The 27,033-nt window shown below is 46.9% G+C and overlaps 1 protein-coding gene across 1 annotated transcript in view; it reads left to right on the forward strand.

Moving 5' to 3' along the window:
- The first annotated feature begins 1 nt into the window (after position 1).
- ZNF395 (zinc finger protein 395) overlaps positions 2-27,033 on the forward strand; it is a 69,695-nt gene continuing 42,663 nt past the window's right edge. Inside the window, exons 1-4 of the mRNA XM_061626139.1 lie at positions 2-370; positions 10,261-10,508; positions 14,877-15,181; positions 17,380-17,492. Of these exons, the coding sequence (XP_061482123.1) occupies positions 7-370; positions 10,261-10,508; positions 14,877-15,181; positions 17,380-17,492 (1,030 nt within the window). The 5' untranslated portion in view covers positions 2-6. The remainder of the gene's footprint in view (positions 371-10,260; positions 10,509-14,876; positions 15,182-17,379; positions 17,493-27,033) is intronic.

Here is a 27,033-nt window from a genome sequence, read left to right on the forward strand (position 1 = left end):
GGTCACATGGCCGTCTCTCCAGCTGGGTGCCTCCGAGCGCGCCTGCCGGCTGGGGGGGGGCGAGGGCGGCCTCCGGTGAATCCCGACCGGCCGCCCTCTCCGCGTTCCGTGGCGCGGGCGTGCTGCGCCGCGGCGGCCTGGCTCTCTGCGCCCTGGCGGAGGTTGTTGTGCGCGTCTCCCTTCCGCGCCGGGAATCCAGGCCGGGGGCTGCCTGCAGCCGCGTACGTGAGGCAGCCTGTGCCGGGGACAGCCGAGGGGAGGGGACTGGAGGAGAGGGCGGAGGGAGCGAGCGAGCGACGGAGCTGGAAGGGGAATTTCAAAACAAGCGTCGGGAGGGAAGGAGCCAGCGGGCAGGCGGAGCTGGCGAGCGGTAAGCGGGGAAGGGGCGCCTTCATGGCTAACGCGCCGGGGTCCGGGCGCTGCCGTCGCCGCTGCACGGCCCGAGCGAGCGAGCGAGCGAGCGGGGCGTGAGGGGATGCGGCGGCGCTGCCAGCCTGGGGGCGTTCTGGCTCGGCAGGGTTTTGCGCCTTCGCCGCAGCGCCACGCGCCCCTCCTGCAGCCCCCGAGCCAGGCAGCGCTTCCCGCGAGGGGGCCGAAGGCGCGCTCTTCTCGCCCCCCTCCCCGTTGCGCCCGGGCGGGGGCCTGCAGTTGCTGCCCGTCGCTTCCACCTGCAACCCCTGTTCTGCCCGCCCAGGGCGCCTCCGCCTTCCCCGCGGCGTGCTTCTGGGGCTCGGCCCCTTTCCCCGCTCTCCATGCAAGCCCTCCGTTTCCCCTCCTGCGCTTGCTTGCTACCTCTGCCTTCCGGGTCTTCCCTTCTCTCCCCACCCCGCTTCTTTCCCCTAGTGCTCCCCGGGTGCTAGTCCCTACGATCCCCGGGTGCGGGCTTGTGTTTGGCTCCGCGCGTGTTTGCCATGCCTCCTTCTTTGCCCTCGCCTTCTTGCACGGGCGCCGCGAGGCAACACCCGCTGGCCGAGAGAGGCGTTGGGCGCTTGGCTTGGCTTCCCGGGCCCGTCACACCCCCAGCTGCCCCCTTTTCCCTGGCAGCCGCGCCTCGCCTGCCTCCTTTTGGCACCTGACACGCCCACTCCCGGTGCAGCGGGGCTCCGGCCCGGGGAGGGGGGAAGCATGCCACGCCCCCTCTCCTTGCGGCCATGTCATGTTTGCGCCTAGGCCACGCCCCCGCAGCCTGCGCCTGATCCTGCCTTGTCGCCCTGCTTCTAGCACCCACCGACATAGGAAGCTGCCATATCCGGCTTGGTCCGCCTGCCTCAGTGTTGTCTGCACTGACTGGCAGCGGCTCTCCAAGGTTTCAGGCAGGGAACGCTCCCAGCCCTGCCTGGACATGTTGTTGGGGATCAAACCTGGGACCTTCGGCATGCTAACGAGGCGGTCTCTCGCGGAGCTGCAGACTTTCCCCGTGAGGGCAGCAGGGCTCAGAGAGTTGCCTGTCCAGTCGGAGCCGCTCTGATTGGCAGCGGTTCTGGAGCAGGGCGCTCTCGCTCTCTCTCCAGCCTCTTTCCAAGTGGAGATGCGGGGCTTGAACTTGGGACCTTCTGCATGTGTTGGGATGCATGCTGGAGAGATCCACTGCTGGTCAGTGTGGCAGCTTATGCTGCCCTAGATAGACTGACCTGCGGAAAGGCAGAGTACTGTGTTGGGGGTGGGGGAGCTGTGGCCCTCCAGATGACACTGGCTGTAACTCCCATCAGCCCCAGCAAGCCTGGCCAGCGGTAAAAGATGAGGGGACTTGTAGTCCAGCAACATCTGGCAGCTACAGGTTCCCCCTCCCTCCTGTTGGTGGTGGGCCCCTGCTGTACATCTGTTGCCCTTTGATTTTTGCAATCCTTTCTCTCTGCCCCCCCTGCACAGACATTACTTTTTGTGTAGGGGTCTTTTGTTGCTCTTGCCCATGTACACAACTCTGCAACATCTGACGGCGGGGGGGGGGCTTTCCTGTTCTTGCGCTCCACCTGATATGTGTTGCTGTGCACCTTCTTTGCCGTGGTGAAGTTTAGGTCTGCTTGTGTCTGCTCTGCAGTAAGCCCTGTTGAACTCAGTGCAACTCACTCTCAGGCATGTGTGCATGCAATTGCGACCTGGTCCTTGCTGCTAAACTAGTGCAATTAAAGACTCCCCGAAAGATTTCGGAGAGTCTTTAATTGCACAAGTTAAAACAGTCCTGCTTAAATCCCTGAGTATCTCTTATTTTAGAAGCATTGGAAAGGCTTGTGCCAGCCCTTCCCCACCTTGCCATGGACTACAACTCACATCAGCGCCGGCAACCTTGGATTATATCTCAGGTCTTCTCCATGGGAAAATCTGACACCCCCCTTCCTGAGTCGCATCACAGCTGTGTCCTGGAACACCTAATGCAGCCGCGCTTTTTCCAGGGCCGACAGTTGTTTATATGGCCGGTGATATACCTGGCTACTGTGCCTGTGCACTCACCTGTGCAGGTATTCCTGTGCCTGCAGAACAGTTTCTCCATGGTCTGTCTTGATGTATCTTCCCCGACTAAGCTTATAAATTACAGCCAGAGAAGTCTCACCCCTTTGGAGACAAGGCAGAGGATCTTTTTTTGAAAGGTGCCCTAATGCTACTTTTTTAAAACCACAAATGACTGTCACAGGCATTCTTTCCAGAGTTGTGGTGCAGCAAAAATAAACGAGTCTCGTGGTACCTTGAAGTCTAACCAATTTTACATGAAACCTTATGCCATAATAAAATTGGTAGTCCCAATATAAGGAGTCTCAAGACTTGTCGTCATCCCATCATAGAAATGCCACATGGGGTTCTTAAAAAAATCTCGTGCATTAGAAACTTATGTAGGCTTCAGAATGGCAGTAGAATTACATGAAACCGCTTTCTTTGGAGTAGAGCAGTATGAGCACAGTGAAGTCTTATGTTTATCTTGATTTCCCTGCACATGGAAAATTAGCATGTCAGGGATAATGCTAGCCTAGAGCCTGCTTAGCTGGGTGTGTCTTAGAAGATTGTTTTCTATGGTAGTTTAGGAAGAGCTGCAGAGTGCCTCTGCTGCACATATATATCAATTTTTATTTATAACTATTAAAAATCATGCCATTAAAAAAGTGTGCCGTTTTAACTGTTTTTATATATATGTTCTATTGCCTTGTGGAAAGTGATTCATACATGAAATAGTAATATTACTAATTTGTATGGCTGCTGTCACCTGCCCTCAGTGCATTTCTTATGCTTTTGACTTGGTGCCCCTCCCACTTAGTCCAGAGCATCTGGTCTTTTCCCTCTTCGCCCCCCCCTTCAATTCTTGTTGCACTCTTCTCTAGCAAACGAGGCTAACGGTGAATTGTGAAGTGGAGAAATGTGATGTAAAACCTGAGAGACTCGTGTGGCTGTGCAGAAGCCAAGCAGCGTGAATGTTCCGCTTGTGCTTTCTGAGATCCACCTGGCAGGACGGGAGAATCTGAATGACTTGCCTTTCAAAGGGGCTCCCAGTGTCTGCTCCGAGGATGGGTGTTCAGCACCCCTCGTTGCTTCCCTCGTTTCTGATTTTGTGCTAAAGCACTCAGTTCTGCATAAGAGGAGCCCCTTGGAGTTTTAACCCTGCTCAGCTAGGAAGAGTGGGGTGCATAGAGTTGTACATACTTTGAGCTATGGACCCACTGTGGAAGTGCCCTTGCTGCGTTTTGTTTAATGCACAAATTTCTCTTCATGAGTGGTGGTGGAGAACCACTTTGGCCCATTTCAGAGGAAGCTGGTTGCGCACAGTGATGATTGCCTTGCCACTGTAACGTCACAAATACTCTCTTTCAGGAACAGTTTTGAAGCCAGGTTTGAAGTCTGGGAGAGAAAAGATGCACAGACCCTTGCACCTGTATACACTTTGGACAAACCTTGCCTGGAGTTCTGTTATTTGTAAAAGGGGTGAAAGAGTCACCTTCCTTGCAGCCCGTATTGGCTGGGCTGAAAGACAGAGAGAGAGTGGTATAGCACTTTAAAGGTGGCCGATAAGTCACTTCTAGCACTCACTTCCATGCTGGAAAAGACTATGGGAGTGAGCAATACCATCACCATCACCCATTTTCGTCCTCCCTCCCAATCTCTCTCTTGTATCATGTCTTTCTTTTTTTAAGATTCTGAGCGTGAGCATGAGGTCTGTCTTATGAATGATATTTGTAAGCCACTTTGGGAAGCACGATGAAAATCTCGACCCAGTGTGCAGCAGCTGTGAAAAAGGCAAATTCCATGCTAGGGATAATTAGGAAAGGTACTGAAAATAAAACAGCCCATATCATAATGCCGTTGTATAAATCTATGGTGCGGCCGCATTTGGAATACTGTGTACAGTTCTGGTTGCCTCATCTCAAAAAGGATATTATAGAGTTGGAAAAGGTTCAGAAGAGGGCAACCAGAATGATCAAGGGGATGGAGCGACTCCCTTATGAGGAAAGGTTGCAGCATTTGGGGCTTTTTAGTTTAGAGAAAAGGCGGGTCAGAGGAGACATGATAGAAGTGTATAAAATTATGCATGGCATTGAGAAAGTGGATAGAGAAAAGTTCTTCTCCCTCTCTCATAATACAAGAACTCTTGGTCATTCAAAGAAGCTGAATGTTGGAAGATTCAGGACAGGCAAAAGGAAGTACTTCTTTACTCAGCGCATGGTTAAACTATGGAATTTGCTCCCACAAGATGCAGTAATGGCCACCAGCTTGGATGGCTTTAAAAGAAGATTAGACAAATTCATGGAGGACAGGGCTATCAATGGCTACTAGCCATGATGGCTGTGCTGTGCCACCCTAGTCAGAGGCAGCATGCTTCTGAAAACCAGTTGCCGGAAGCCTCAGGAGGGGAGAGTGTTCTTGCACTCTGGTCCTGCTTGCGGGCTTCCCCCAGGCACCTGGTTGGCCACTGTGAGAACAGGATGCTGGACTAGATGGGCCACTGGCCTGATCCAGCAGGCTCTTCTTACGTTCTTACGTTCTTAATGAGCTTCAAGTATGAGTGGAGATTCGAACCCTGGTCTCCCAGGTCCTAGTCCTACACTCTAACCCAGCCTTTCCCAACCAGTGTGCCTCCAGATGTTGTTGGACCGGACCACAACTCCCATCTTTCCTGACCATTGGCAATGCTGGCTGAGGCTGATTGGAGTTGTGGTCCAACAACATCTGGAGGCACACTGGTTGGGAAAGGCTGCTCTAACCATTATACCACACTGACTCTCAGGGATTTTTGCAGGGATTTTTTTTTTAACATAGTGAAGCACTGACACACCCCTTGCATTAAGTTGTCCAGTCCATTCTACCACTATTTGCTGCACATGTAGGTCAGGACTCGCTGTGTGTCTATGGCCAGTCCTCCCCCCCTTGCAGTCAGTGATCACTAAGGGGGTGGGGAATAATCAGCTGGCCCAACCCTACTCCTCACTTCCTGCCAATCTGGCTTTTTGTGCCGTCTTTGCATCTGTGGGTCTCTGTGCCCTGCCCTTTGGGGGCTGGGTGGCTAGCAGGATTGCACCCCTAGTACATAAATGCTAGAGCATTGGCCCTTCAAAGGACCTTTTTTTTGTGGTGCTTTTTTATTCAGGCTGCAAAGTTGAAGAGTAGCATGACTTCGAGCATATAAATATAAAAGAGGCCTTCTTCATTGTCCAAATTCACTAGCCTAAAGTTATCTAGAAGATGTTTAGCCTGCTCAGTCTGAAAGGGCAGAGAGCCAAAAACAGTTCTTTACTTAGCAAAGCAGGAATGCTACAAGGGGGCGACTGAAGCTGATCCCATTTCACAGATGAGGGTATGAAGACCAGAGAGTAGAATTTCCTCAAAGCCATCAGATACTTTTAACTTGTTTATTGGAATGTTTTGTATCCTGCCCTTTTTAACTTTCTTGTTGATCAAAGATCTGATTTTGGGTCTTATCAAGCTACAGTCCTGTGTAGTACTCAGTTTTATCTTCGAGCAGGCCAGCACGCTCCATGACCCTAGTGGCTAGACAGTGGCTGTCAATCACTATTACTAGGTGACATCAGTCGATGGGAGAGGGTTCAATTCTGCATTGGCTGCTCAGGTCAGATCCCCGCAGGGAACTAGCACAGGCAGCTAATACAGCAGGATTTAACCCCCTGTCATCAGCTAATGAGTGGGAGTTAAATCCTGCTCAGTTTGGCTGTGCAAACCGGTTCCCTGTGGGAGATGGCTTGCACAACGAATGCAGAGTTGAACCCACCCCTTGCCAGTCAGCTGACATCAGTGTTGCTGCCTGCAAGGTGATGTCAAGTGATTGACAGGTGGTGGCAAACTCCAAGGCTGATCCTGATACGGATCTGGCCCGTGCGGCCAAAAAGGTTCCCCATTCCTGCTTGAGAAAGATGTAGATCATAAAAAGAGAGTAGCCTGATCAGACAAAAGGGGCCCATCTAGTTCAGCATCCTGTTCTCACTGACCTATGGAAACCCACAAGCATGACCTTTGTGCACTAGTGCTCTCCACAGTCATGCTTTTAGCCATTGTGGCTAGTAGCTTCCATGAGAACTGCTGCCTGCTACTGGAGATTGGGCATGTGGGATGCTGTCCGTGGATGAGGCTTCCGTAGTGATTTGAGCATTTAGGGAGAAAAATGCTATGGAAATAAGTGGTGGTTGTTTTCATGTCGTGACTATGGGCGCCTCCAGACTGTCAGTATTGTCTGGCAGGGATTTGAGGAGATACCGGAACTTTAGGTTTGCACAGTTAAAAAGTGTCGCCTTGGCACAACAAACCCACTTTAAGAAATAAATGGCCTTTTTGCAGTAAGGAAAGTGACTGGGGAAAGCATTGAAAACTGTAGGGTGATATACGTGGGAAGGTGTATAACCTTTGCACAAACAAATCAGGATGAATGCTCGTTGTCGTATAACCGGCCTGTGAACAGATGAGAACGAATGCTCAGTGAGGGCTGACCTAGTCTAACCACTGTGTCAGCTTTGTGCAAGCAAATCGGGATGAATGATCAAGAAATGAGTCATCTGGAGGAGCCCATTGTGTGTGTCTGTGTATGTGTGAGAAACTTCTGAGTTGTGTCATGTCTGTGCTGTACTAATATAATCCCACTTGCACCTTATTCTCCTGTTCCAACCTTCCCTTTTGGGAGAATGTTGTCAAAGAAACGCTTCTTGGGATTTCCTGTTCCTCCATGAATTTACTGGAAATTCCTCTGTGGTGAGGCTTCCAGCCTTTGCGTGGCGCAAATGTTGCCCTTATGACCAAGGCCAACCATCTTTGGTGGGGGAACTGTTGCTTCTTAGTCCTGTGAGATATTCCTCTGCTGTTGGCATTACAATAGCTGGGTTCCTCTTGAGGATTTGCAATCCAATAGAAAGGCCATAGAGGAAGATGGCAATTAAAACAACATAAAGCAAATACTGTAGAAGTTTGTAGTGTGAAGAGGGTGTTGTTGTCTGCATAGAGAGCAGCCCATCTTACTGTTGCCTCTTTGCTTTTTCTTAAAATAATATCTGTTGTTGTTGTTGTTAAATTTATATCCTGCCCTTCCTCCCAGTAGAAGCCCAGGGCGGCAAATAAAAACACTACAAGCACTCTAAAACATAATAAACACAGACTTTAAAATATATTAAAACAAAATATCTTAAACATGTTTAAAAGCTTTAAAAACATCTTTAAAAAAAGAAAGAAAAGGTTTAAAAACATCTTAAAAAGCAATTCCAGCACAGATGCAGACTAGGATAAGGTCTCTACTTAAAAGGCTTGTTGAAAGAGGAAGGTCTTCAGTAGGTGCCAAAAAGATAACAGAGATGGCACCTGTCTAATATTTAAGGGGAGGGAATTCCACAGGGTAGGTGCTGCCACACTAAAGGTCTGCTTCCTTTGTTGTGGGGAACAGACCTCCTGATGAGATGGTATCTGCAGGAGGCCCTCACCTGCAGAGCACAGTGATCGACAGGGTACATAAGGGGTAAGGCGGTCTTTCAGGTATCCTGGTCCCAAGCTGTAGAGGCCCTCCTGCAGATACCATCTTATTTATTTATTTATTGCATTTGTATACCCCCCCCCTCAATAGCCGAAGCTCTCTGGGAGTTTACAACAATTAAACTTATTATCTTATCAGGAGGTCCGTTCCCCACAACAAAGGAAACGGACCTTTAGTGTGGCAGCACCTACTCTGTGGAATTCCCTCCCCTTAAATATTAGACAGGCACCATCTCTGTTAACTTTTCGGCACCTCCTGAAGACCTTCCTCTTTCAAGAAGCCTTTTAAGTTAAGACCTTATCCCAGTCTGTCTCTGTGTTGGAATTGCTTTTTAATATGTTTTTAAACCTTTTTTTTTAAACAATATGTTTTTAACATTTTTTATAGATGCCTGCAAAGCTTTTTTAAAAAATGTTTTAAAGATGTTTTGTTTTAATGTATTTTAAAAGTCTGTTTTTATGATGCTTTTAAAGTGTTTTTAGTGCTTTTGTTTGCCGCCCTGGGCTCCTGCTGGGAGGAAGGACGGGATATAAATCAAATAAATAAATAAATAAATGAAAGAAAGAAAGAAAGAAAGAAAGGAAGGCTGAGAGGTGCCATATAGCAGTTGATCTCCCTGCCTCCAGATCTAACTTCCTCAGACTACCTTTTTGCCCCTTCTTGCTCTGACTTGACCCCTTCTTAGTGCATAACTTTTAAAAACGAGTACCTTGGCTTAGACCAGTTTGGCACCCAAGGATTAAAGCACACCATCCCTTTAATTCCTGGAACACATGGACTCATTGTGACTATCTGTTGGGCCAGAAGCCAGACTAGTGGGAGGGTTTTGGAGGACCTTCCTTCCAAGTATGGATCCATTTCCTCCTCCTTGCCACCATCACTGCTGCCCATCTGCTTGTCGTCTTCCTCTGGGCCCAATCCACCTGATTACCCAGAAGGAGAGTTCAAAGCAAGAGGATGGAGATTGCTTGGAGAAAGGACATTGAGTAGTAGCAACTGGAAGGTAGGAGTATCAGCAGGGCCTGGGAGTTTGGTAGTTGACAACAGGCCCCCTGTATGACTGTGGGCCACAAGAGGTGCCCAGTGATGCTGACTTTTGCCGCCAGCCCTGAGCCAAGTGTATTGCACATGGCCAAAAGTAAACTTTGGGCTCAGATGAAGCTGAGATTTCCTATAGGTCGTACTTTCCTGGTGGTGGATTGTAGACTTTTTCTTTAAAAACAGGCTGAATTGTTGCTGAATTATGGAAGTGCAGACTTCTGTTTACACAGCAGTGGCTCATCCGGTTCTGAAAAAGCCAACTCTCAGCTTCACTGCTATAGTTTCCTGCCAACGCTGTCCCTCGGGGGGCACGTGGGCATCGGTGTTGGTTGTATCCTCCTCCTCGTTTTAAAAAAAGACTCCCTGCTTAAATGCAAAATAAATGAATATCTCTACTATACTTGGTTGCACAAACTTGTGCTGTAGATTTGCGCAAGGAAACTTCCACCCAGCCGCCCTCGGTCTTCTACTAGGATTGCAGTCATTGCTTGAGCAGCCATATGCATTTGGGCTGTGGGCAGGCCTTCCTGGGGGCAAGATGCCTCTCTTTAGGCTCTTTGAATCTAGCTCCATATTTTTAGAAATTGGATGCCGCTGCCAACCCTCGGCCAGCTGTTTTTTATGGATCTTTGGGCTTTCTCAAAGCAAATTCCAGAGGCAGCCAAAGCAGGTTGCTCTTGAATGGTGTTTGGGGGGTTCCTGTGGACCAGTCTGTTGGGAAGTTCAATGGAATTTGTGCAGGAGAACCTCCTGACAGGTTCAGAGATGTGAAAGCCTGGGGGGGAAAATGAAAAATTAGGAGAAAAATCCTGGTATTCCCCCCCTCCCCAGGCCTTCATATCTCTAGATAAATTGAGCCCCATCTTAGCTTGTGGGAAGGATATGCATGTTGGCAGGACTCAGCAAATCCCTTTCCCTTGGCACTCGAACTTGCAGTTTTCCACCTGTGTTTCATTGGAGATTCATAGGAAGCCGCCTTATACCGAGCCTGGCCTATCTAGCTTGTCTACACAGAGTCCAGGGTTTCAGACCAAGGATTGAACCTGGGACCTTCTACATGCAAAGCAGGTGCTCCACAACTCCCAGTAGTTTCCATCCATTGGAGTCAAAGAAGGCTGCGTGGTTCTTCTTTGCATGCTTCCTTAGGAAGGCCTGACTTGTGCTTTTGAGAGCTGTGGCAATGGACAGTGGTCCTGGAGGTGAGGTCCAGGTGTACATCATCTTTGGATTCCATCTTCCAAGATGTAATGTCATTGCCCCTTCTCTGTTTGCAGTATCCAAGATGGCGAGTGTCCTGTCCCGGAGGCTGGGGAAACGGTCCTTGCTGGGCGCCCGCATTTCTGCTCCCCAATTGCTGGGGGATGGGGTGCTTATGACAGCACCCCCTCCACCTCCCTTGCAGCCAGAGTACAGCAAAGGTTCTCCTCAGTTGGCTTCGTATGAGGAGGGCCACTTCAAGGAGCAAGCCGAAGACTCTGGCAGTCGGAACCAAAACTGGCCGGCGCTGCAACCAGGCCAAAAGGTACGGGCTCTGTTTGGTCTTATTTATTTATTTATTCTATTTAAAATATTTCTATCCCGCCCTTCTACCCTACAATAGGCCACTCAGGGCGGCTTACAATAAAATCGCACACATATAAAATTATGCAGAATAAAAACACAAAACATTACAGTAAATTAAAATACATAAAATACAACATGCACATATATACATACATACAAGCATACATACATGTATATATGTGCATACATATATGGGGGAGTGATACTAAAAGGGCTGTCCAAGAGGAAGGGAAGGGCTGAAAATTAAAAATCAAAAGTGTAAAAACAGTGACAGTAACAGTCTTATGGGTGTTGTGGACTCTGGATGATCTTTATGGTGCTTTTGTGCTAGTAAACGCAAACACATAAAAAGTCTGGGTAGAAAAATAGCTAAAATGTTTTCATGCCAGAACTTAATACAAATCAGAGGCACAGAAAGTTGTTTAGAACCAGTAGACAAACACATCCAAGATGATGCTCCAACTAGCCTTCCCCATCCTCCAGACGTTTATTTATTTAATTGATTTATATCCCGCCCTTCCTCCCAGAAGGATCCCAGGGCGGCATGTTCTAGGATACAACTCCCATCAGCCCCAGTCAACACTAGCAGTCCAAAACATCTGGAGGGTACGACATTGGCGAAGGCTGAGTCAGGGTGCAGTGCCAGCTGGTGCCTCCATGTCAGTGGGGCAGTGGAATCCTCCCTGGGTTTTCGTCTGAACTTTCAGGGAGCTGTCCAATGTGCTTCAGCACTAAACCCCGGAGCAGATTCCACTGTGCCACAGACATGGAGCCACCAGCCACTGTCAGGGTGTGAAATCAAGGGGGCATTAGGGATTAGGGGCATGGTGGCAAAGGGATGGCATTGGAGAGGCACAGGATGTCTGAAGGGTTCAAGCGTCCCTATTGCTGCACTGTCAGTGCAAGACATCTCTGGCTACTGCGTCTTTAGTTGGAGCTGAGTATCTGCAAAAACAATCTGCTCAGAACCTCTCACCCGTAAACTCGGAATAGCCAATGATTAAAAATCCTCAGGAGTGGAGCAAAACAGAAATGTCTCCTGCAAGGCTGGCTCAGTGAAAGGCGGCCTTTCTGCCACTTCCTAAATACCTGTGACGTTGGCCTTGAGTGGGCTGCTGCCTAGGGGGTGCTGGCACAGGTTTTGGTATTTGTGGGTGGGTGGGGCGACTGCAAGGCTTGTTGGGCATACCCCAAGGCCAAACTGCAAGCAAATAAAAACAAAGCAAAGCCAGCCAGCCAGCATGTGGGCAGGGTTTCTGCAGAGCTTGAGGAGAGTTGTGCCACTTGCAGAAATCCCCAGCCTGATTTTAGTAGCTGTCCATCGGTGGAGCTTCCTAACGGAAGCAAGTGGTCTGCATGTCCAGGCTGTGGCCTCCCTCTGTCAATTTTATACTGTTTGTATCATTCTCTTCCTCTGAGGAGCTCAGAGTGTCATCGGTAACCTACCTTCCTCCCTCTCCTCGCTCTTTGTCATCCAAACATTCCTGACTTGCCTGAGGGAGACTGACATGCCCAAAGCGCCAAGGAAGTCTTTGTGGTCTACTAGCCAACTGTCTGGTGATGTTTCTTTTGACAGAATACCAGTGCTCAGCATGGTGGGCTGTTGTTGCGACACTCTGCTGGTAGGACTTCAGGAGGGGGTGTTGTGAAGCAGAGCCTGGTCCTAGACTCCCTCCCCTCTCCTTGAATGGCTTATGCTAGCCTTCCCCAATTTGGGGCCCTCCAGATGTTTTGGACTCCAGCGCCCATCAACCCCAACCAGCTGCGCTTGATGGGCATTGTTGTCTAAAACATTTAGAGGACATCAGGTTGGCTTATGCATTTTCACACCCAGAGAAGTGAGCCCCTTCCCCCAAGGAGAAAAAATGGACTTGGAAGGATTTCACATGGCCACTCTGGATGCTACTTTAAGTGAACGATTCTGGTCCCCAGCAAATACGTCCCCCAGTGGGGTGCTGTGCCTCCTATTTTCTTCAGCCCTTTCAGTGCAGACTGGTCATTACAACATCCTCGGTCGTTCCATAGGGTAATTGGAGTTCCTCTATAAATAACCCCCAGGAATAGCTAACACAAGTGTGCATGTCTCCGCATAGATACAATTACATGCATAAAAATAGACTTTGGGAAGTTAGGGAATGACTCTATATCCAATTAGGTCATGTGGAGAGGGAAGACCTGTATGGCCCCAGAATAGCATCGTATCTCCTGAATGAGCTGACCGCTATAGGGACACAAGCCTTCCTGGCAAAAACCTCCTGTCTTACTAAGCTAAAAGTGCCCTTGTTTGAGGAAGGATATAACTGGGTGGATTTCTGTGGCCTCTTCTTATGAACCCTGTTCTGATCCTGCTTTGAAGTTTTTGAGAGAACCAACTAGAAGCCAGCTGATAACTACAATACCCTTCCCACTTAGGTAGTGGACCAGAGTTGAAAAGGCATGCGCATCATGTGTCCAGAATGAGAGGTGCATGCATGTAGAAATTGCCACGGCTCCATGGAGCATCCATGTGAATTGGACCTGGTACTTTCTTGCAGTTTAGGCCTTTGGGAAGGCTTTTCCTCTTTTTGAAACTCTTGCTTTCAAGCAATAGAAAGTGACCTTTGCAGATCCTAAAAACCGCCTGACTGGATTAGACCAAGTGATGCGTCAGGTCCAACATCTTTTCTTTAGGAAGAGCCAGCCAGTTGCCTCTGGGAAAGTCACAAGCAAGACATGTTGGTGGTTATTTCTACTATGACTGTTGTTTTTATTATTAAATTTATTGTGTGCCCTTCAGCAGGATGCAGCGCAGGTTTGAAAAATTTAAAATTCAGTATTTGTTGTTGTTGTTATGTGCCTTCAAGTCAATTACGACTTTTGGCAACCCTATGAATCAGCGACCTCCAAGAGCATCTATTATAAACCACCCGTTCAGATCTTGTAAGTTCAAATCTGTGGCTTCCTTTATGGAATCTTCCTCTTTTTCTACTCCCTTCTATTTTCCCCAGCATTATTGTCTTTTAAAAACAGTTAAAACAAATTATGAATTACAGCCACAGGAATAGGGTGGGTCCCCAAAACACACATCTCAGGTGTGTCAAAGGCCAGGGTAAAGAGGTGTATCTTCAGCTCATTGTGTGTCATTTATTCAGAGGTGTCTATACTGGCACTGTGTCTAGCTGTTACTAGACAGCTGCAACTGGAGGCATACTACCTCCGACAGTGGAGGTATCATAGAATAGTAGAGTTGGAAGGGTCCTATAAGGCCATCCAGTCCAACCCCCTGCTCAATGCAGAAATCCAAATCAAAGCATTCCCGACAGATGGCTGTCCAGCTGCCTCTTGAATGCCTCCAGTGTTGGAGAGCCCACTACCTCTCTAGGTCATTGGTTCCATTGTCGTATGGCTCTAACAGTTAGGAAGTTTTTCCTTATTTCAGCCGAAATCTGGCTTCTGGCAACTTGAGCCCATTATTCCGTGTCCTGCACTCTGGGACGATTGAGAAGAGATCCCAACCCTCCTCTATATGACAACCCTTTTTTAAAAAAATCACTAAAAATGTATTTTAAGATATTTACAGGAACCCAAGAAGCTGCCTTAGACCATTGGCCCATCTAGCTCAGTATTGTCTACACTGACTGGCAGTGCCTCTCCAGGGTTTCAGACACAGGTTTCTCTCCCAACCCTACCTGGAGATCATAGAATCATAGAACAGTAGAGTTGGAAGGGGCCTATAAGGCCATCAAGTCCAACCCCCTGCTCAATGCAGGACTCCAAATCAAAGCACCCCCAACAGATGGCTGTTCAGCTGCCTCTTGAAGGCCTCCAGTGTCGGAGAGCCCACTACCTCTCTAGGTATTTTTCCTGATGTCCAGTCGAAATCTGGCTTCCTGCAACTTGAGCCCATTATTCCGTGTCCTGCACTCTGGGATGATCGAGAAGAGATACCGGCCCTCCTCTGTGTGGCAACCTTTCCAGTACTTGAAGAGTGCTATCGTATCTCCCCTCAGTCTTCTCTTCTCCAAGCTAAACATGCCCAGTTCTTTCAGTCTCTCCTCATAGCCATCATGGCTAGTAGCCAGTGATAGCCTTATCCTCCATGAATGTGTCTGATCCTATTTTGAAGCCCTCCAAGTTAATGGCCATCACTGTACCTTGTGGGAGGGTGTTCCATAGTTTAACTATGTGCTGTGTAAAGAAGGACCTCCTTTTATCTTTTTTCCTCCTGTCCTGGCCTAATCTCCCTGACTTTGGCCAATTTCTGGCCAGGATGGGGTGTTGTATGAAAGAGACAAACAAGGTTTCAAAATGGGGCCTTGGTTGGAGACTGAAGCCTTTCTCCCTGTAGGTTTACGTCACCTACAATGGGCAGGAGAACGCCGGTCTGGTGGAGCATCATGACCTCGTCAATAATGAAGTGAAGGTCTTGCTGCTAGAGCAGGGCTTTTACATCTGCCGAAAAGCCGAGGAAGTGAGGCTGGCGAACATCCGGGGGTCGCCCCTCCCAGCTCTGGAGATGGACTGTGGGACTCCCACGACGATGGATTACAGCACGGTCCCGGCGACAATGGAACACTGTCCAACCGCGGTGGTGGCTGTCGCGGCAGCACCTGGTCCAAGATCAGTCTCTAGGAATATCGATGTACCAAAAAGGTGTGAGAGGCTGGTGGATTGTTTGGGTTATGGTCGTATCCAGTGCAAACTCCTACTCAGAAATTGTTGTAATCGACTTGAAGGCATACAACGACTTATGGCGACCCTATGAATCTTTTTGTATATATTCATAGGGTTTTCATGGTAAGAGGTATTCAGAGGTGGTTTACCATTGTCTTCCTCTAAGCCTACGGCGCCCGGTATTCCCAGGTGGTCTCCCATCCAAGTACTAACTAGGCCTGACCCTGTTAGCTTCCGAGATCAGATGAGATCGGGCATGTTTAGGGTACAAATACACCCATTGAAATGCATGAACCTAAGTGAGTCATGCCTATTAACTTCAATGGTCTGCTCTGGGCAAGACTAGCATTTAATGCCACCCCCAAATATTTATTACTTACGACATGTATAGAGTGTTTTACAGCCTTGCTTCTAGTCCATCCTTTGCCCTCCAGCACTGTTGATGGGAGTTGTAGTAAAAAACATCTGGAGGGCACCATGTTGGTGAAGGCTGTACTAGTAGATACCACATTACTGCCCCAGGGATCTGGAGAATGGCATCGTTGTTAATAGCCTTCCATTGGGCTGGTATAATCCCTGGTGGATAGAATCTTCCCTCCTCTTTTTGAAGGAGTTGGGCCAATGCTGCTGTATATTATTAAACTGGGTTTAGAGTCATGCGAGTTGGAAGGTACCCCAAAGGCCATTTAGTCCAACCCATTGAGATGCAAGAAATCCACTCTTTATATAGCATCCCTGATAGATGGGCATGCAGCCACTACTTAAAAATGTCTAAAGGAGAAGTGTTCACCACCTTCTGAGGGCAGTCTCTTCCGCTGTCCCAGTAGCTCGTTCTGTCACAAAGTTCTTTGTAATATTTAGTCTCCCTTTTCCTTTTCGTTGGAAGCCATTGGTCCTGGACCTTCTGTCTGGAGCAACAGAAAACAAACTTGCTCCATCTGTGTGACAGCCACTTAAACACTTCACGATGGATATCATATTGCCTCTTAATTGTCTCTTAAGAGGAGAAGAGTCATAACTCAGTGGTAGAGCAGCTGTTTCGCATGCAGAAGTTCCCAGGTTCAGACCTTGGCATTTCCAGATCTGGGAGAGGATCCGTGTCTGAAAGCCTGGGGAACTGCTGCCAGTCAGGGCAGACAACACTGACCTATATGGACCAATGGTCTGACTCTGTGGAAGGCAGCTACACACGTTGCTACAACAGACAGCAGTTTCCAGGGTCTGGAGCAGGGGGCCTTTCCTGCTTCATTGGAGAGGCTGATGGTTTGAACCTGGGACCTTCTTCACGCACTCTACTACAGGGCAACATCCCCTTCAAGTTAAAGCAGATAACGGCATTATGGGGGACAAACCCAAGGCATCTTAAGTAAGTTTCTTAACTCCTTGTTTTAGCAAATGTGTGCTGGACTATGACCTGGGCGACCAGGGTTCGAATCCCCACACAGCCATGAAGCTCACTGGGCGACCTCGGGCCAGTCACTGCCTCTCAGCCTCAGAGGAAGGCAACTGTAAACCACCTCTGAATACCACTTACCATGAAAACCCTATTCATAGGGTCGCCATAAGTTGGAATCCACTTGAAGGCAGTCCATTTCCATTTTTACTTAAAAAAAAAAAAAGACAGTGAAATGCTTTTTCTACTGACTTCCAGGTACATGATGTTCCAAAGATCTGCTCTTGGGGGTCTATTTGGACTGTTTAAATAATTCATTATGTTAAAAGGGCCTTTTATAGATCTCTTTCTTGGAGAAGGAAGCAAATGGAGCTCTGAGCCGAGTGCTGTGAACCCAGGCTGCAATGCTTTCTGTGCAGATTTGGGGAAAAGAGGTCTGCACTTCACTTGACCTTACTGATTTCAAAGTCGCCTTTTTTAATGCTTGTTAAAACCCAACCAATGAAGCGTTTTGATTAAAACGTCTACTTTTAACAATGAATTCCTGCCTTGGGGGTAGTGATAGACTACTGCAATAATTTTTATAGCACAGTCCTGGAACGGCTCTTTGAAATGAATGTAAGCCGTGCAAAATATTATAGATGGGCTTGAATCCAGTCACCCCGGGGCAGACCTAGTGCTGTCTCCGCTAGGACATCCTGCTGGGTTGACTAGTTTATGTGCGTGAGAGTTGGCTTGCTATTCCCCCACTGCCGCCCCCTTCATCTTCTGTCTCCCATTGCAGGAAATCAGATGCTGCTGTGGAGATGGATGAGATGATGGCAGCGATGGTCTTGACCAGCTTATCCTGTAGCCCTGTGGTGCAGAGTCCCCCCAATGGTGACGCCAGCATCCCAGGTGAGCTTGATGCAAAAAGGGCCTATGGTGTTTGGCATTCTCTGCCAAAGGGAATGAGAAGGGCTGTGGGTTCAGAGGCAGAGCACATCCTTTGCTTGCAGAAGGTCCCAAGTAGGGCTGAAACCCTACAGAGCCACTGCCAGTGATTGCCAAAGCTCAAGGAAGCATACACTCTTACACGCTCCTCATTTTATCCTTGCATCAACCCTGTGAGGTAGGGTAGGCCAAGAGAAAGTGCCTGAGGTCACCCAATGAGCTTCAGGGATTTTTATCCAAGTCTTGGCCCAAGTCATGCCAGCCTAATTGCATAATTATGCTTGCATACAATAGGGGTTTCTCCCCTTGTTGTTGTTATGTGCCCAAGTCAACTACGACTTATGGCGACCCTATGAATCAGTGACCTCCAAGAGCATATGTCATGAACCACCCTGTTCAGATCTTGTAAGTTCAGGTCTGTGGCTTCCTTTATGGAATCAATCCATCTCTTGTTTGGCCTTCCTCTTTTTCTACTCCCTTCTGTTTTCCCCAGCATTATTGTCTTTTCTAGTGAATCAGGTCTTCTCATGATGTGTCCAAAGTATGATGACCTCAGTTCCACCATTTTAGCCTCTGGTGATAGTTCTGGTTTAATTTGTTCTAACACCCAATTATCTGTCTTTTTCGCAGTCCATGGTATGTGCAAAGCTCCTCTCCAGCACCACATTTCAAATGAGTTGATTTTTCTCTTTTCACTGTCCAACCACAGGGTGGCTTACATACAATAGAGATACTATAAACACTGTACCTGTAAGGCAGGGAAATGATTGGCAGGGGAGAACAGGTAGAAGTATGCATGCTTAACCCTTCCCCCTGCAACTCAGCCATGCTTATTTCTGGTCCTGGAGTCTTCTGGGGGACAACTCAGCGTTGGGGGGGGTGAGGAGGGGAAGAGGGATTGTGGGGTAGACTTGGGAGGTGGGGAAAGGGTGAAACTACCATTTCTCCTCTGTAAATGCCCCTTCACCTGCCATGGTTGGATAAGGAACCCTATGTAATGTCTAGTTCAGCCACAGTCGCAAGCCAGGAAGGAGAACTTTCCTTGAAAAACAGTCTCTGAGAGGCCTGTGGGTTGAACCCCCTTGGGGCTTGCTGTTGGTGGCAATCTGCTCCCCTCCCCTCCAAATCCCCACCCTCCCCTGCTGTCAGACAGCTGCTTGAACCGCATGGCAGCTGGTTGCTTTTACATTCCTAGAGAGTGGGGGGAGACATTGAACGCGAAACTCAACTCCTGGCTGCCGTAGTCGGATGCTGAGGCCTATTATGGCAGCAGCGGGCACGGGAGCACTTAGAGGAGCTGGCATTGTTATTTAGAGGTGCTTCCCAGGGATCGAGTTGGACCTCTGTGTGTGTGTGTGTGTGTGTGTGTGTGTCTAAAAATAGGCCTGTGCCAGTGTGGGAAAGGCGTGTCTGTGGCAGCTCGGCCATCAAGTGTCTGCGACTGAGTTGGGAGTGCAGGTGTTAAAAGCATGGTGGAAACTAAGCACAGAGATGGTGGCAGGGGAAGATTTATTCCCTTGTCATTCTCACCCCCTGCTCTCTCTCCAGGCAGCAAATTTTATATTGTAATCCTATGCATGTCTGCTCAGAAGCCTGCCTTTTTGAATTCAGTGGGTCTACTCAGGGTATGACTTGGAATCTATAACTTTATATGTTGTGAGAATTCTGTGCCAGGGGCTCAGTTCAGACATTGCACTGAACTAGAAGTGAAATGGTGGTTTCGATTTCCAAAAGCAAACAGTCAAACCATGGTTTGGAACCGCTTGTCTGCTTTTCCCTTCTAGGTTCCAACATACCTGTCTCCCTGACATCCTAGTTTTCTGTGTTTAGAAATATTTTTTGTGAGTGTGAGAGAGTTCCACTGTGTGGCACCCCATCCCCCCAAGCAGTCTCAACTGAAAGTTCGAAGTGGTAAAGTCCAGATACAGGTGGATCACCTCAGTGGGAACTAGTACCTTTAGGAACAAAGGAATCTGCCTTTATACTGGTCAGACCATTGGGCCATCTAGCACAGTATTATCTATGCTAACTGGCAATGGCTCTCCAGGGTTTCACGCAGGGGACATTCTCAGCCATACCTGGAGATGCTGGTTATTATTATTATTAGATTTATGTTTGTTGTTGTTATGTGCCTTCAAGTTAATTACCACTTATGGCGACCCTATGAATCAGCCACCTCCAAGAGCATCTGTCATGAACCACCCTGTTCAGATCTTGTAAGTTTAGGTCTGTGGCTTCCTTTGTGGAATCAATCCATCTCTTGTTTGGCCTTCCTCTTTTTCTACTCCCTTCTGTTTTTCTCAGCATTATTGTCTTTTCTAGTGAATCAGGTCTTCTCATGATGTGTCCAAAATATGATAACCTCAGTTTCATCGTTTTAGCTTGTAATAATAGTTCTTGGTTTAATTTGTGCTAACACCCAATTGTTTGTCTTTTTCGCAGTCCATGGTTATTCCATGGTACATTAGATTTATATTCCTCCCTTTCTCGCAGCAGGAGTTTAGGGAAGCAACAAAAGCACTAAAAACCATAATAAAAACAGACTTTAAAATATATTACCACAAAACATCTTTTTTTAGAAAAAGCTTAAAAAACATCTTTTTTAAAAAAGCATTACAAACATATTAAAAAGCAACTCCATATTTAAAAAGCAATTCCTGCATGCAAAGCAGACGCTCTGCCCCTTTGCTGCAGCTCTTCCGTGCGATGTTGTTATTTCTGATAATGATCTGCTTTAGGATCTCATTCCATTCTGCCCTGTTCTCCGAGACATATTCATGAAAATGTCAATTGTAAATCTTACACTGGTGCTTAACCTGCCCATGGAATGGATTGGAAAAAGAGTAAATACGTTCCTGGCAGCAGAGAGAAGATGTGAGAGACGAGCTATGCGTGGGGCGGTTTGAAGATGTACTCTTCCCTCCGTCCACTTCATGAACAGATTTAATTTTTTTTTTTACAATAATTTTTATTCAAATTTTCATAAAACATACAAAACAAAATCATAAAACATTCAAAGACAAAAAACAAAACAAAACAAAAATGATTAAACAAAAAAATAAAATGTTGACTTCCCATTTGTCACAGATCAATTCAGTTATAGGTCTACAATATATAACAATCCTGTCTCTTAAATTATATTATAAAATCACTTTCCTCCAGTAGTTATCTTAATTAATCATCAAATCTCATAAACATTACTTTATTCTTTCCACAAAAAGTCAAAGAGAGGTTTCAATTCTTTAAGAAATATATCTATCAATTTTTCTCCAAATAAACATGTCGATTAATCCATCTCGTTAATAATAATAATAATCTTATTGTCATAACCATAGTCCAAATAAACATATCGATTAATCCATCTCATCAAAATCTGTTAGGTCCAATAATTTCAGTAGCCATTATTCCATTATCCCTATTAATTCCATCTTCCATCTTCAATAGTCCTGTTAAGTCCAGTAATTTCAGTGTCCAATCTTCCATTATCAGTATTCCATAATAATCTTGCTGTCATAGCCATAGTCATATAATAAGAGTCTGATGGGAATTTCCTCTATCCCAAATATTTTCTTGCCATCAATTCTGAATAAGTTGCTGAAATATTGTTGTAAAGTCATATCTCTGTTCTTCTTTTTTACAAAATGCACTGGCTCATCTCTTGAGAGTTTTTCCATTGTCACATGGCTGCAGTTAATTCCATAGATTTCCTCTATATCAAGCTCCATCACGTCATTCCAGTCCACAAGATTATCCAAGCCATTGATAACTTTATCTCTAATATCTTCATTAATTTCTTCAGAGATAACGTTAAATTCCAAACAGTAGATTTTATTTCTAATATCCATAAACTCCAGATCTTTTTCCAATTCCACATTTGTTCCAATCTCCAGGGCTTGTATCTTCCCTTTATTTTTTCTTTTCTCATCTCTGATCTCATCCTCCTCTCTCACAGGATCCCCTATTTCTTTAAGCTCCTGCGTCATTTTGCTCAGTTCAATTTTCAGCTCCTTACTGCCCTGTCGCAGGGTTTGTTTCGTTATCTCAATCTCATCCATTATTTTCTGAAACATGATTACTTCCAGATTCTCAGCCACTTTCTTGATTGCCATTTTTAAAACCACGAAAACAAAACAAAACAAAAATAAAGAAGAACCACTTCTTATTTCAGCAACAATTGGGTTAATATTCCAGGCTTGATGACATCACAGTATAAACAGAGCAGCCTGCCTTATCTCTCTTTGTTCAAGAATACAAAACAAATTTAGTTCCCAGCATCAAAACAGTTAGTGGCGTCGTGAAGAAGCAGATTCGTCAAAATAAAATAGACCAAAAAGAGAATAGTCCCAGACAATATAATGTCCTTCGGAATAGAAATCCCTCTTCTGTTTATATCTTTAGAATGCACTTCCAGGACAGCTTTTTGCAATAGAAACAGAGATAAGCTGTTAATTTCGTGAATAACAGAGAAGAGTTATAGCTCACCCAGAAGTTCTTTAAAGCTGATTCATTTGACAAATCTCTTTTTGCTGCAACAATTTAAACCAAGTAAAAAAAATAATAGAAAGAAGGGTGCTTGCCTGTTAGTCCGTTTTCTCTTTGAAGAAAAGATAAACGTATCGCATTAATCAGATAGAGCTTGTTCGGAAGTCCGTCCGGCATTGCTGGCTGGACCTTTTCTCATAAATTAATGAAATCCAGTCCTCCCAACAAAAACAGGCTTTTGAGGTTGGTCTCTACGTTTCTCCCTGCCCGGGAGAAATTTCATCAGTCAAAAAAAAAATGTTCTGACTGATTTATATCTGAATAAGCTTCTTTTGAGGCGGGAGCCCGTCTCAAAAGCAGGCACAAGCGAAGTCACCCTTCCCAGAAGTCCCTTTTTGCATGTTATTTTCATGTATTTATTTTTATGCACACTTTCCCCTAATATATGCATTTTTGTAAATGTTGTTTAATCGGCGAACTGCGTTCCAAAATTCTAATAAATGTGAATTTTGAAGGATGGCTGTGTTTTGGTTCTAATATCGTTTCGGAAATTGTGAATTTGATAAATTCTGCTTGAAATGTGAACTGAATCGAAATTCTCACCCATCCCTACTTGTAGGCAAGCGATTTCATGAAAAGAAAGGCTTTGGAACTTTGGATCCTATGCTGCCTACCATTAGTTAAAGCAAAAGTGTTAATAACAATGGAATAGTTTTCATTTGTCCCTTGTATTCAGGTGAAAGGGTCTCAAGGCATGGAACTGCCCACCTGTTAGTCACCTGTCATCATTATGAGATCAGGTGACAACTTCAAAGAGGCTCACTGTCAGTACCAGTCTGCTGATTGGTACAGCAACAGTGTTGATAGGTCAGCTAGAATCTGTGGGCCTTATCTTATCTTATTTATTTATTGTATTTATATACCACCCCATAGCCGAAGCTCTCTGGGCAGTTTACAGTACCTAAAAACACTAAAAACACATATACAAATTTAAAACACATCTTTTTAAAACAATTTAAAACACAATTTAAACATTTAAAACAATTTAAAAACACATGCTAAAAGGCCTGGGAGAAAAGGAAAGTCTTGACCTGGCGCTGAAAAGATAACAGTGATGGCGCCAGGTGCCAGATGGCGTCAAGGGGATCATTCCATAATTTGGGGGCCACCACTGAGAAGGACCTCTCCCTTGTTGCCACCCTCCGAGCTTCCCTCGGAGTAGGCACCCAGAGGAGGGCCTTAGATGTTGAGCGTAGTGTACAGGTTGGTTCGCATTAGGAGAGGCATTCCATCAGGTATTGTGGCCCTAAGCCGTGTCAGGCTTTATAGGTTAAAACCAGCACCTTGAATCGAGCTCGGAAACATACAGGCAGCCAGTGCAAGCGGGCCAGAATTGGTTTTATAAGTTCAGACCGTCTGGTCCCTCTTACCAATCTGGCCGCTGCATTTTGCACAAGCTGCAGTTTCTGAACTGTCTTCAAAGGCAGCCCCACGTAGAGTGCATTGCAGTAATCTAACTTGGAGGTTACCAGAGTATGGACAACTGAAGCCAGGTTATCCCTGTCCAGATAGGGGTGCAGCTGGGCCACCAACTGAAGTTGGTAGAAGGCACTCTGTGCCACCTAGGCTACCTGAGCCTCAAGTGACAGAGATGATTCTAGGAGAACCCCCAAGCTACGAACCTGCTCCTTCAGGGGGAGTGCAACCCCATCCAGGACAGGTTGAACATCCACCATCCAGTCAGAAGAACCACCCACTAGCAGCATCTCAGTCTTGCCTGGATTGAGCCTCAGTTTATTAGCCCTCATCCAGTCCATTGTCGCAGCAGGCACTGGTTCAGCACATTGACAGCCTCACCTGAAGAAGGTGAAAAGGAGAAATAGAGCTGCATGTCATCAGCGTACTCCAAAGCTCCGGATGACCGAACCCAATGGTTTCATGTAGATGTAGAACAGCATGGGGGACAAACTGACCCCTGTGGAACCCCATACTGGAGAGTCCAGGGTGCCAAGCAATGTTCCCCAAGCACCACCTTCTGGAGGCGACCTGCCAAGTAGGAGCGGAACCACTGCAATGCAGTACCTCCCACTCCCAACTCAGCCAGTCTCCCCAGAAGAATGCCATGGTCGATGGTATCGAAAACTGCTGAGAGATCAAGGAGAATCAACAGAGCCACACTTCCCCTGTCTCTCTCCCGACAAAGGTCATCATACAGGGCGATGAAGGCTGTTTCTGTGCCAAAACCAGGCCTGAAACCCGACTGAAATGGATCCAGATAATCAGTCTGATCCAAGAGTGTCTGGAGCTGGCCCACAACCACACGTTCAAGGACCTTGCCCAGGAATGGAACATTTGCTACCGGCCTATAGTTATTAAGATTTTCTGGGTCCGAGGAGGGTCTCTTCAGGAGTGGTCTCACTACCGCCTCTTTCAGGCAGCCAGGAACCACCCCCTCTCGCAGAGAGGCATTAATCACCTCCCTGGCCCAGCCGACTGTTCCATCCCTGCTAGCTTTTATTAGCCAAGAAGGGCAAGGATCCAGCACAGAAGTGGTTGCACAAACCTGTCCAAGCACCTTGTCAACGTCCTCAAGCTGCACCAACTGAAACTCATCCAAGAAATCGGCACAAGGGTGTGCTCTGGATACCTCGCTTGATTCACCTGCTATAACACTGAAGTCTAAGTCCTGGTGGATGCTAAAGATTTTATCCTGGAAGTGCCTAGCAAATTCATTACAGCAGGCCTCAGATGGTTCTACCATGTCCCTGGGGCCAGAGTGTAATAGCCCCCAGACAATTCTGAAGAGCTCTGCTGGGCGGTAAATTGATGATTTGATAGTGGCAGCAAAATATTGTTTTTTTTGCTGCCCTCACTGCCCCTAAATACAGCTTACCATAGGCACTTACCAGTGTATAATTGCATCCACCAGGAGTTCACCTCCATCTGCACTCAAGCCGTCTCCTATATTGTTTCATCGCTCTCAGTTCTGGGGTATACCATTGAGCCGTACGAGCTCTACACAGGAGAGGGCGCTCAGGAGCAATCATGTCAACTGCCCGGGTCATTTCTGTATTCCACAGTTCAACCAGGGTATCGACAGGAGCGCCAGCCCTATCAGCCGGAAAACTCCCCAGAGCCCTTTGGAAACCATCCGGATCCATTAGTGCCTGGGGGCGGACCAACTTAATAGGTCCCCCACCCTTGCAGAGGGGAAAAGCTGCTTTAAGTCTAAACTTCAGCAAGCAGTGATCTGTCCATGACAGAGGGACTGATGTAAGGCCCCCACATTCAGATCACCAACTCCATGTCCAGTTCCAAAAACCAAATCTAGAGTATGCCCTGCTACATGTGTTGGGCCAATGGCATATTGGGACAGTCCCATGGTCATCATGGAGACCATGAAATCCTGAGCCACCCTGGATAAGGTGGCCTCGACATTGATGTTGACATCCCCCAGAACCAACAGTCTGGGGGATCTCAACAGTACACCCGAGACCACCTCCGTCAGCTCAGCTAGGGAGTCTGTTGGGCACCAGGGTGGGTGGTACACCAACAGAACCCCCAGTCTGTCCCGCTGACCCAACATAAGGTGCATACACTCCAGACCAGTAATCATATGAACAGGGTGCTTGCAGAAGGAGATGGAGCTCCTATAGACCACAGCAACCCCCCCTCCCCAACCCTCAAGTCTACCCTGATGCTGAACCAGGTACCCTGGTGGGCATAGCTGGGAGAGACTGACTCCGCTCTGCTCGCCCACCCAGGTCTCGGTTATACATGCCAGATAATAATAATAATAATAATAATAATAATAATAAAATTTAATTTATGTGTCGCCTATCTGGCCAGTGGCCATTCTAGGCGACGTACATACAATAAATTACAACAAAATAGAATACAAAAATACAGTGTAACAGTATAAATTATGCTAACAAACAATATATGGTAGGCAGTATTTAAATCATAAGGACATTAAACCTCCCCAGAAGTCCCAAAAGCCTGTTGGAAAAGCCAGGTCTTTAAGGCCTTGCAGAACATATTCAGGGAAGAGACGTGCCGAAGATCTTGTGGGAGGGAGTTCCAGAGGGTGGGGGCCGCCACTGAGAAGGCTGCCTCATCCACAATTAAATCATGAATGAGGGAGATCCTATTATGCACTGATCTGGCATTTAGAAGCAGCATCCGGAGGCCTGAGAGCTGGCTGATAGGGCAACCAACAAACCTGCGGGTGTGGGGAGGACCGGAACAAGGCACAGCCATTAACAGCCTGGGCCTCATTCCCCTTACCTGGCAAGTCCTCCTCACAACATCATATCTCCCTCGACCCATCACTACACTAATTGGGGGCCCCTCAAATCTACCCACTTGGCTCTGAGTCCTCTCTCTCAGTCACATGACTCTATCCATGCTCTAATCCAGCCTTCCTCAATGCTGATCCCCAGATGTTGTTGGGCCACACTTCAGATTATCCCTAATCATTGGCCGTGCTGGCTAGGAATAATGGAACACGCTGGGGCCCCAAGGTTGAGGAAGGCTGCTTTAAACAAAGGAATAAACAACACAAAAGTAGAAGCGCCATAAAGTACGCCATATCATATTATATGGAAAATTGTGGCAGCTAGAGCAATTTGTGGATTTGGGCTTGTGAACTGATATTTATTTGCTCTGATTTTGCTATTGAGAGGTTGTCAGTGGTCTGTTCATTAATTGCCATTAGTTTTAACTATTTTTATAACAGATTTTTGATGAAAAGGTGGGTAAGAAAGAAACTCCTGCCCCGTAAGGCTGGTCAACCATCTAATATCACCATGCACTTATGTTAACATTTGTTGCTGTTTTTGTTGTGATGATGATGATGATGATGGCAATGACAGCCCCAGCCCCAAGGAGCTTACAATTTGACACAGGGGAAACAATAGAAGAAGAAGGGGGGAATGGAGTCAGGTAAACAAGCAAGCAAAATGCCATTGATTCATTGAACATGCTGAGGATTAGGATGAACGTGCTTCAGTAGAACAGGGTT

The sequence above is a fragment of the Rhineura floridana genome, chromosome 4, assembly GCF_030035675.1.
Source record: "Rhineura floridana isolate rRhiFlo1 chromosome 4, rRhiFlo1.hap2, whole genome shotgun sequence".
In the NCBI taxonomy this organism is placed as follows: Eukaryota; Metazoa; Chordata; class Lepidosauria; order Squamata; family Rhineuridae; genus Rhineura; species Rhineura floridana.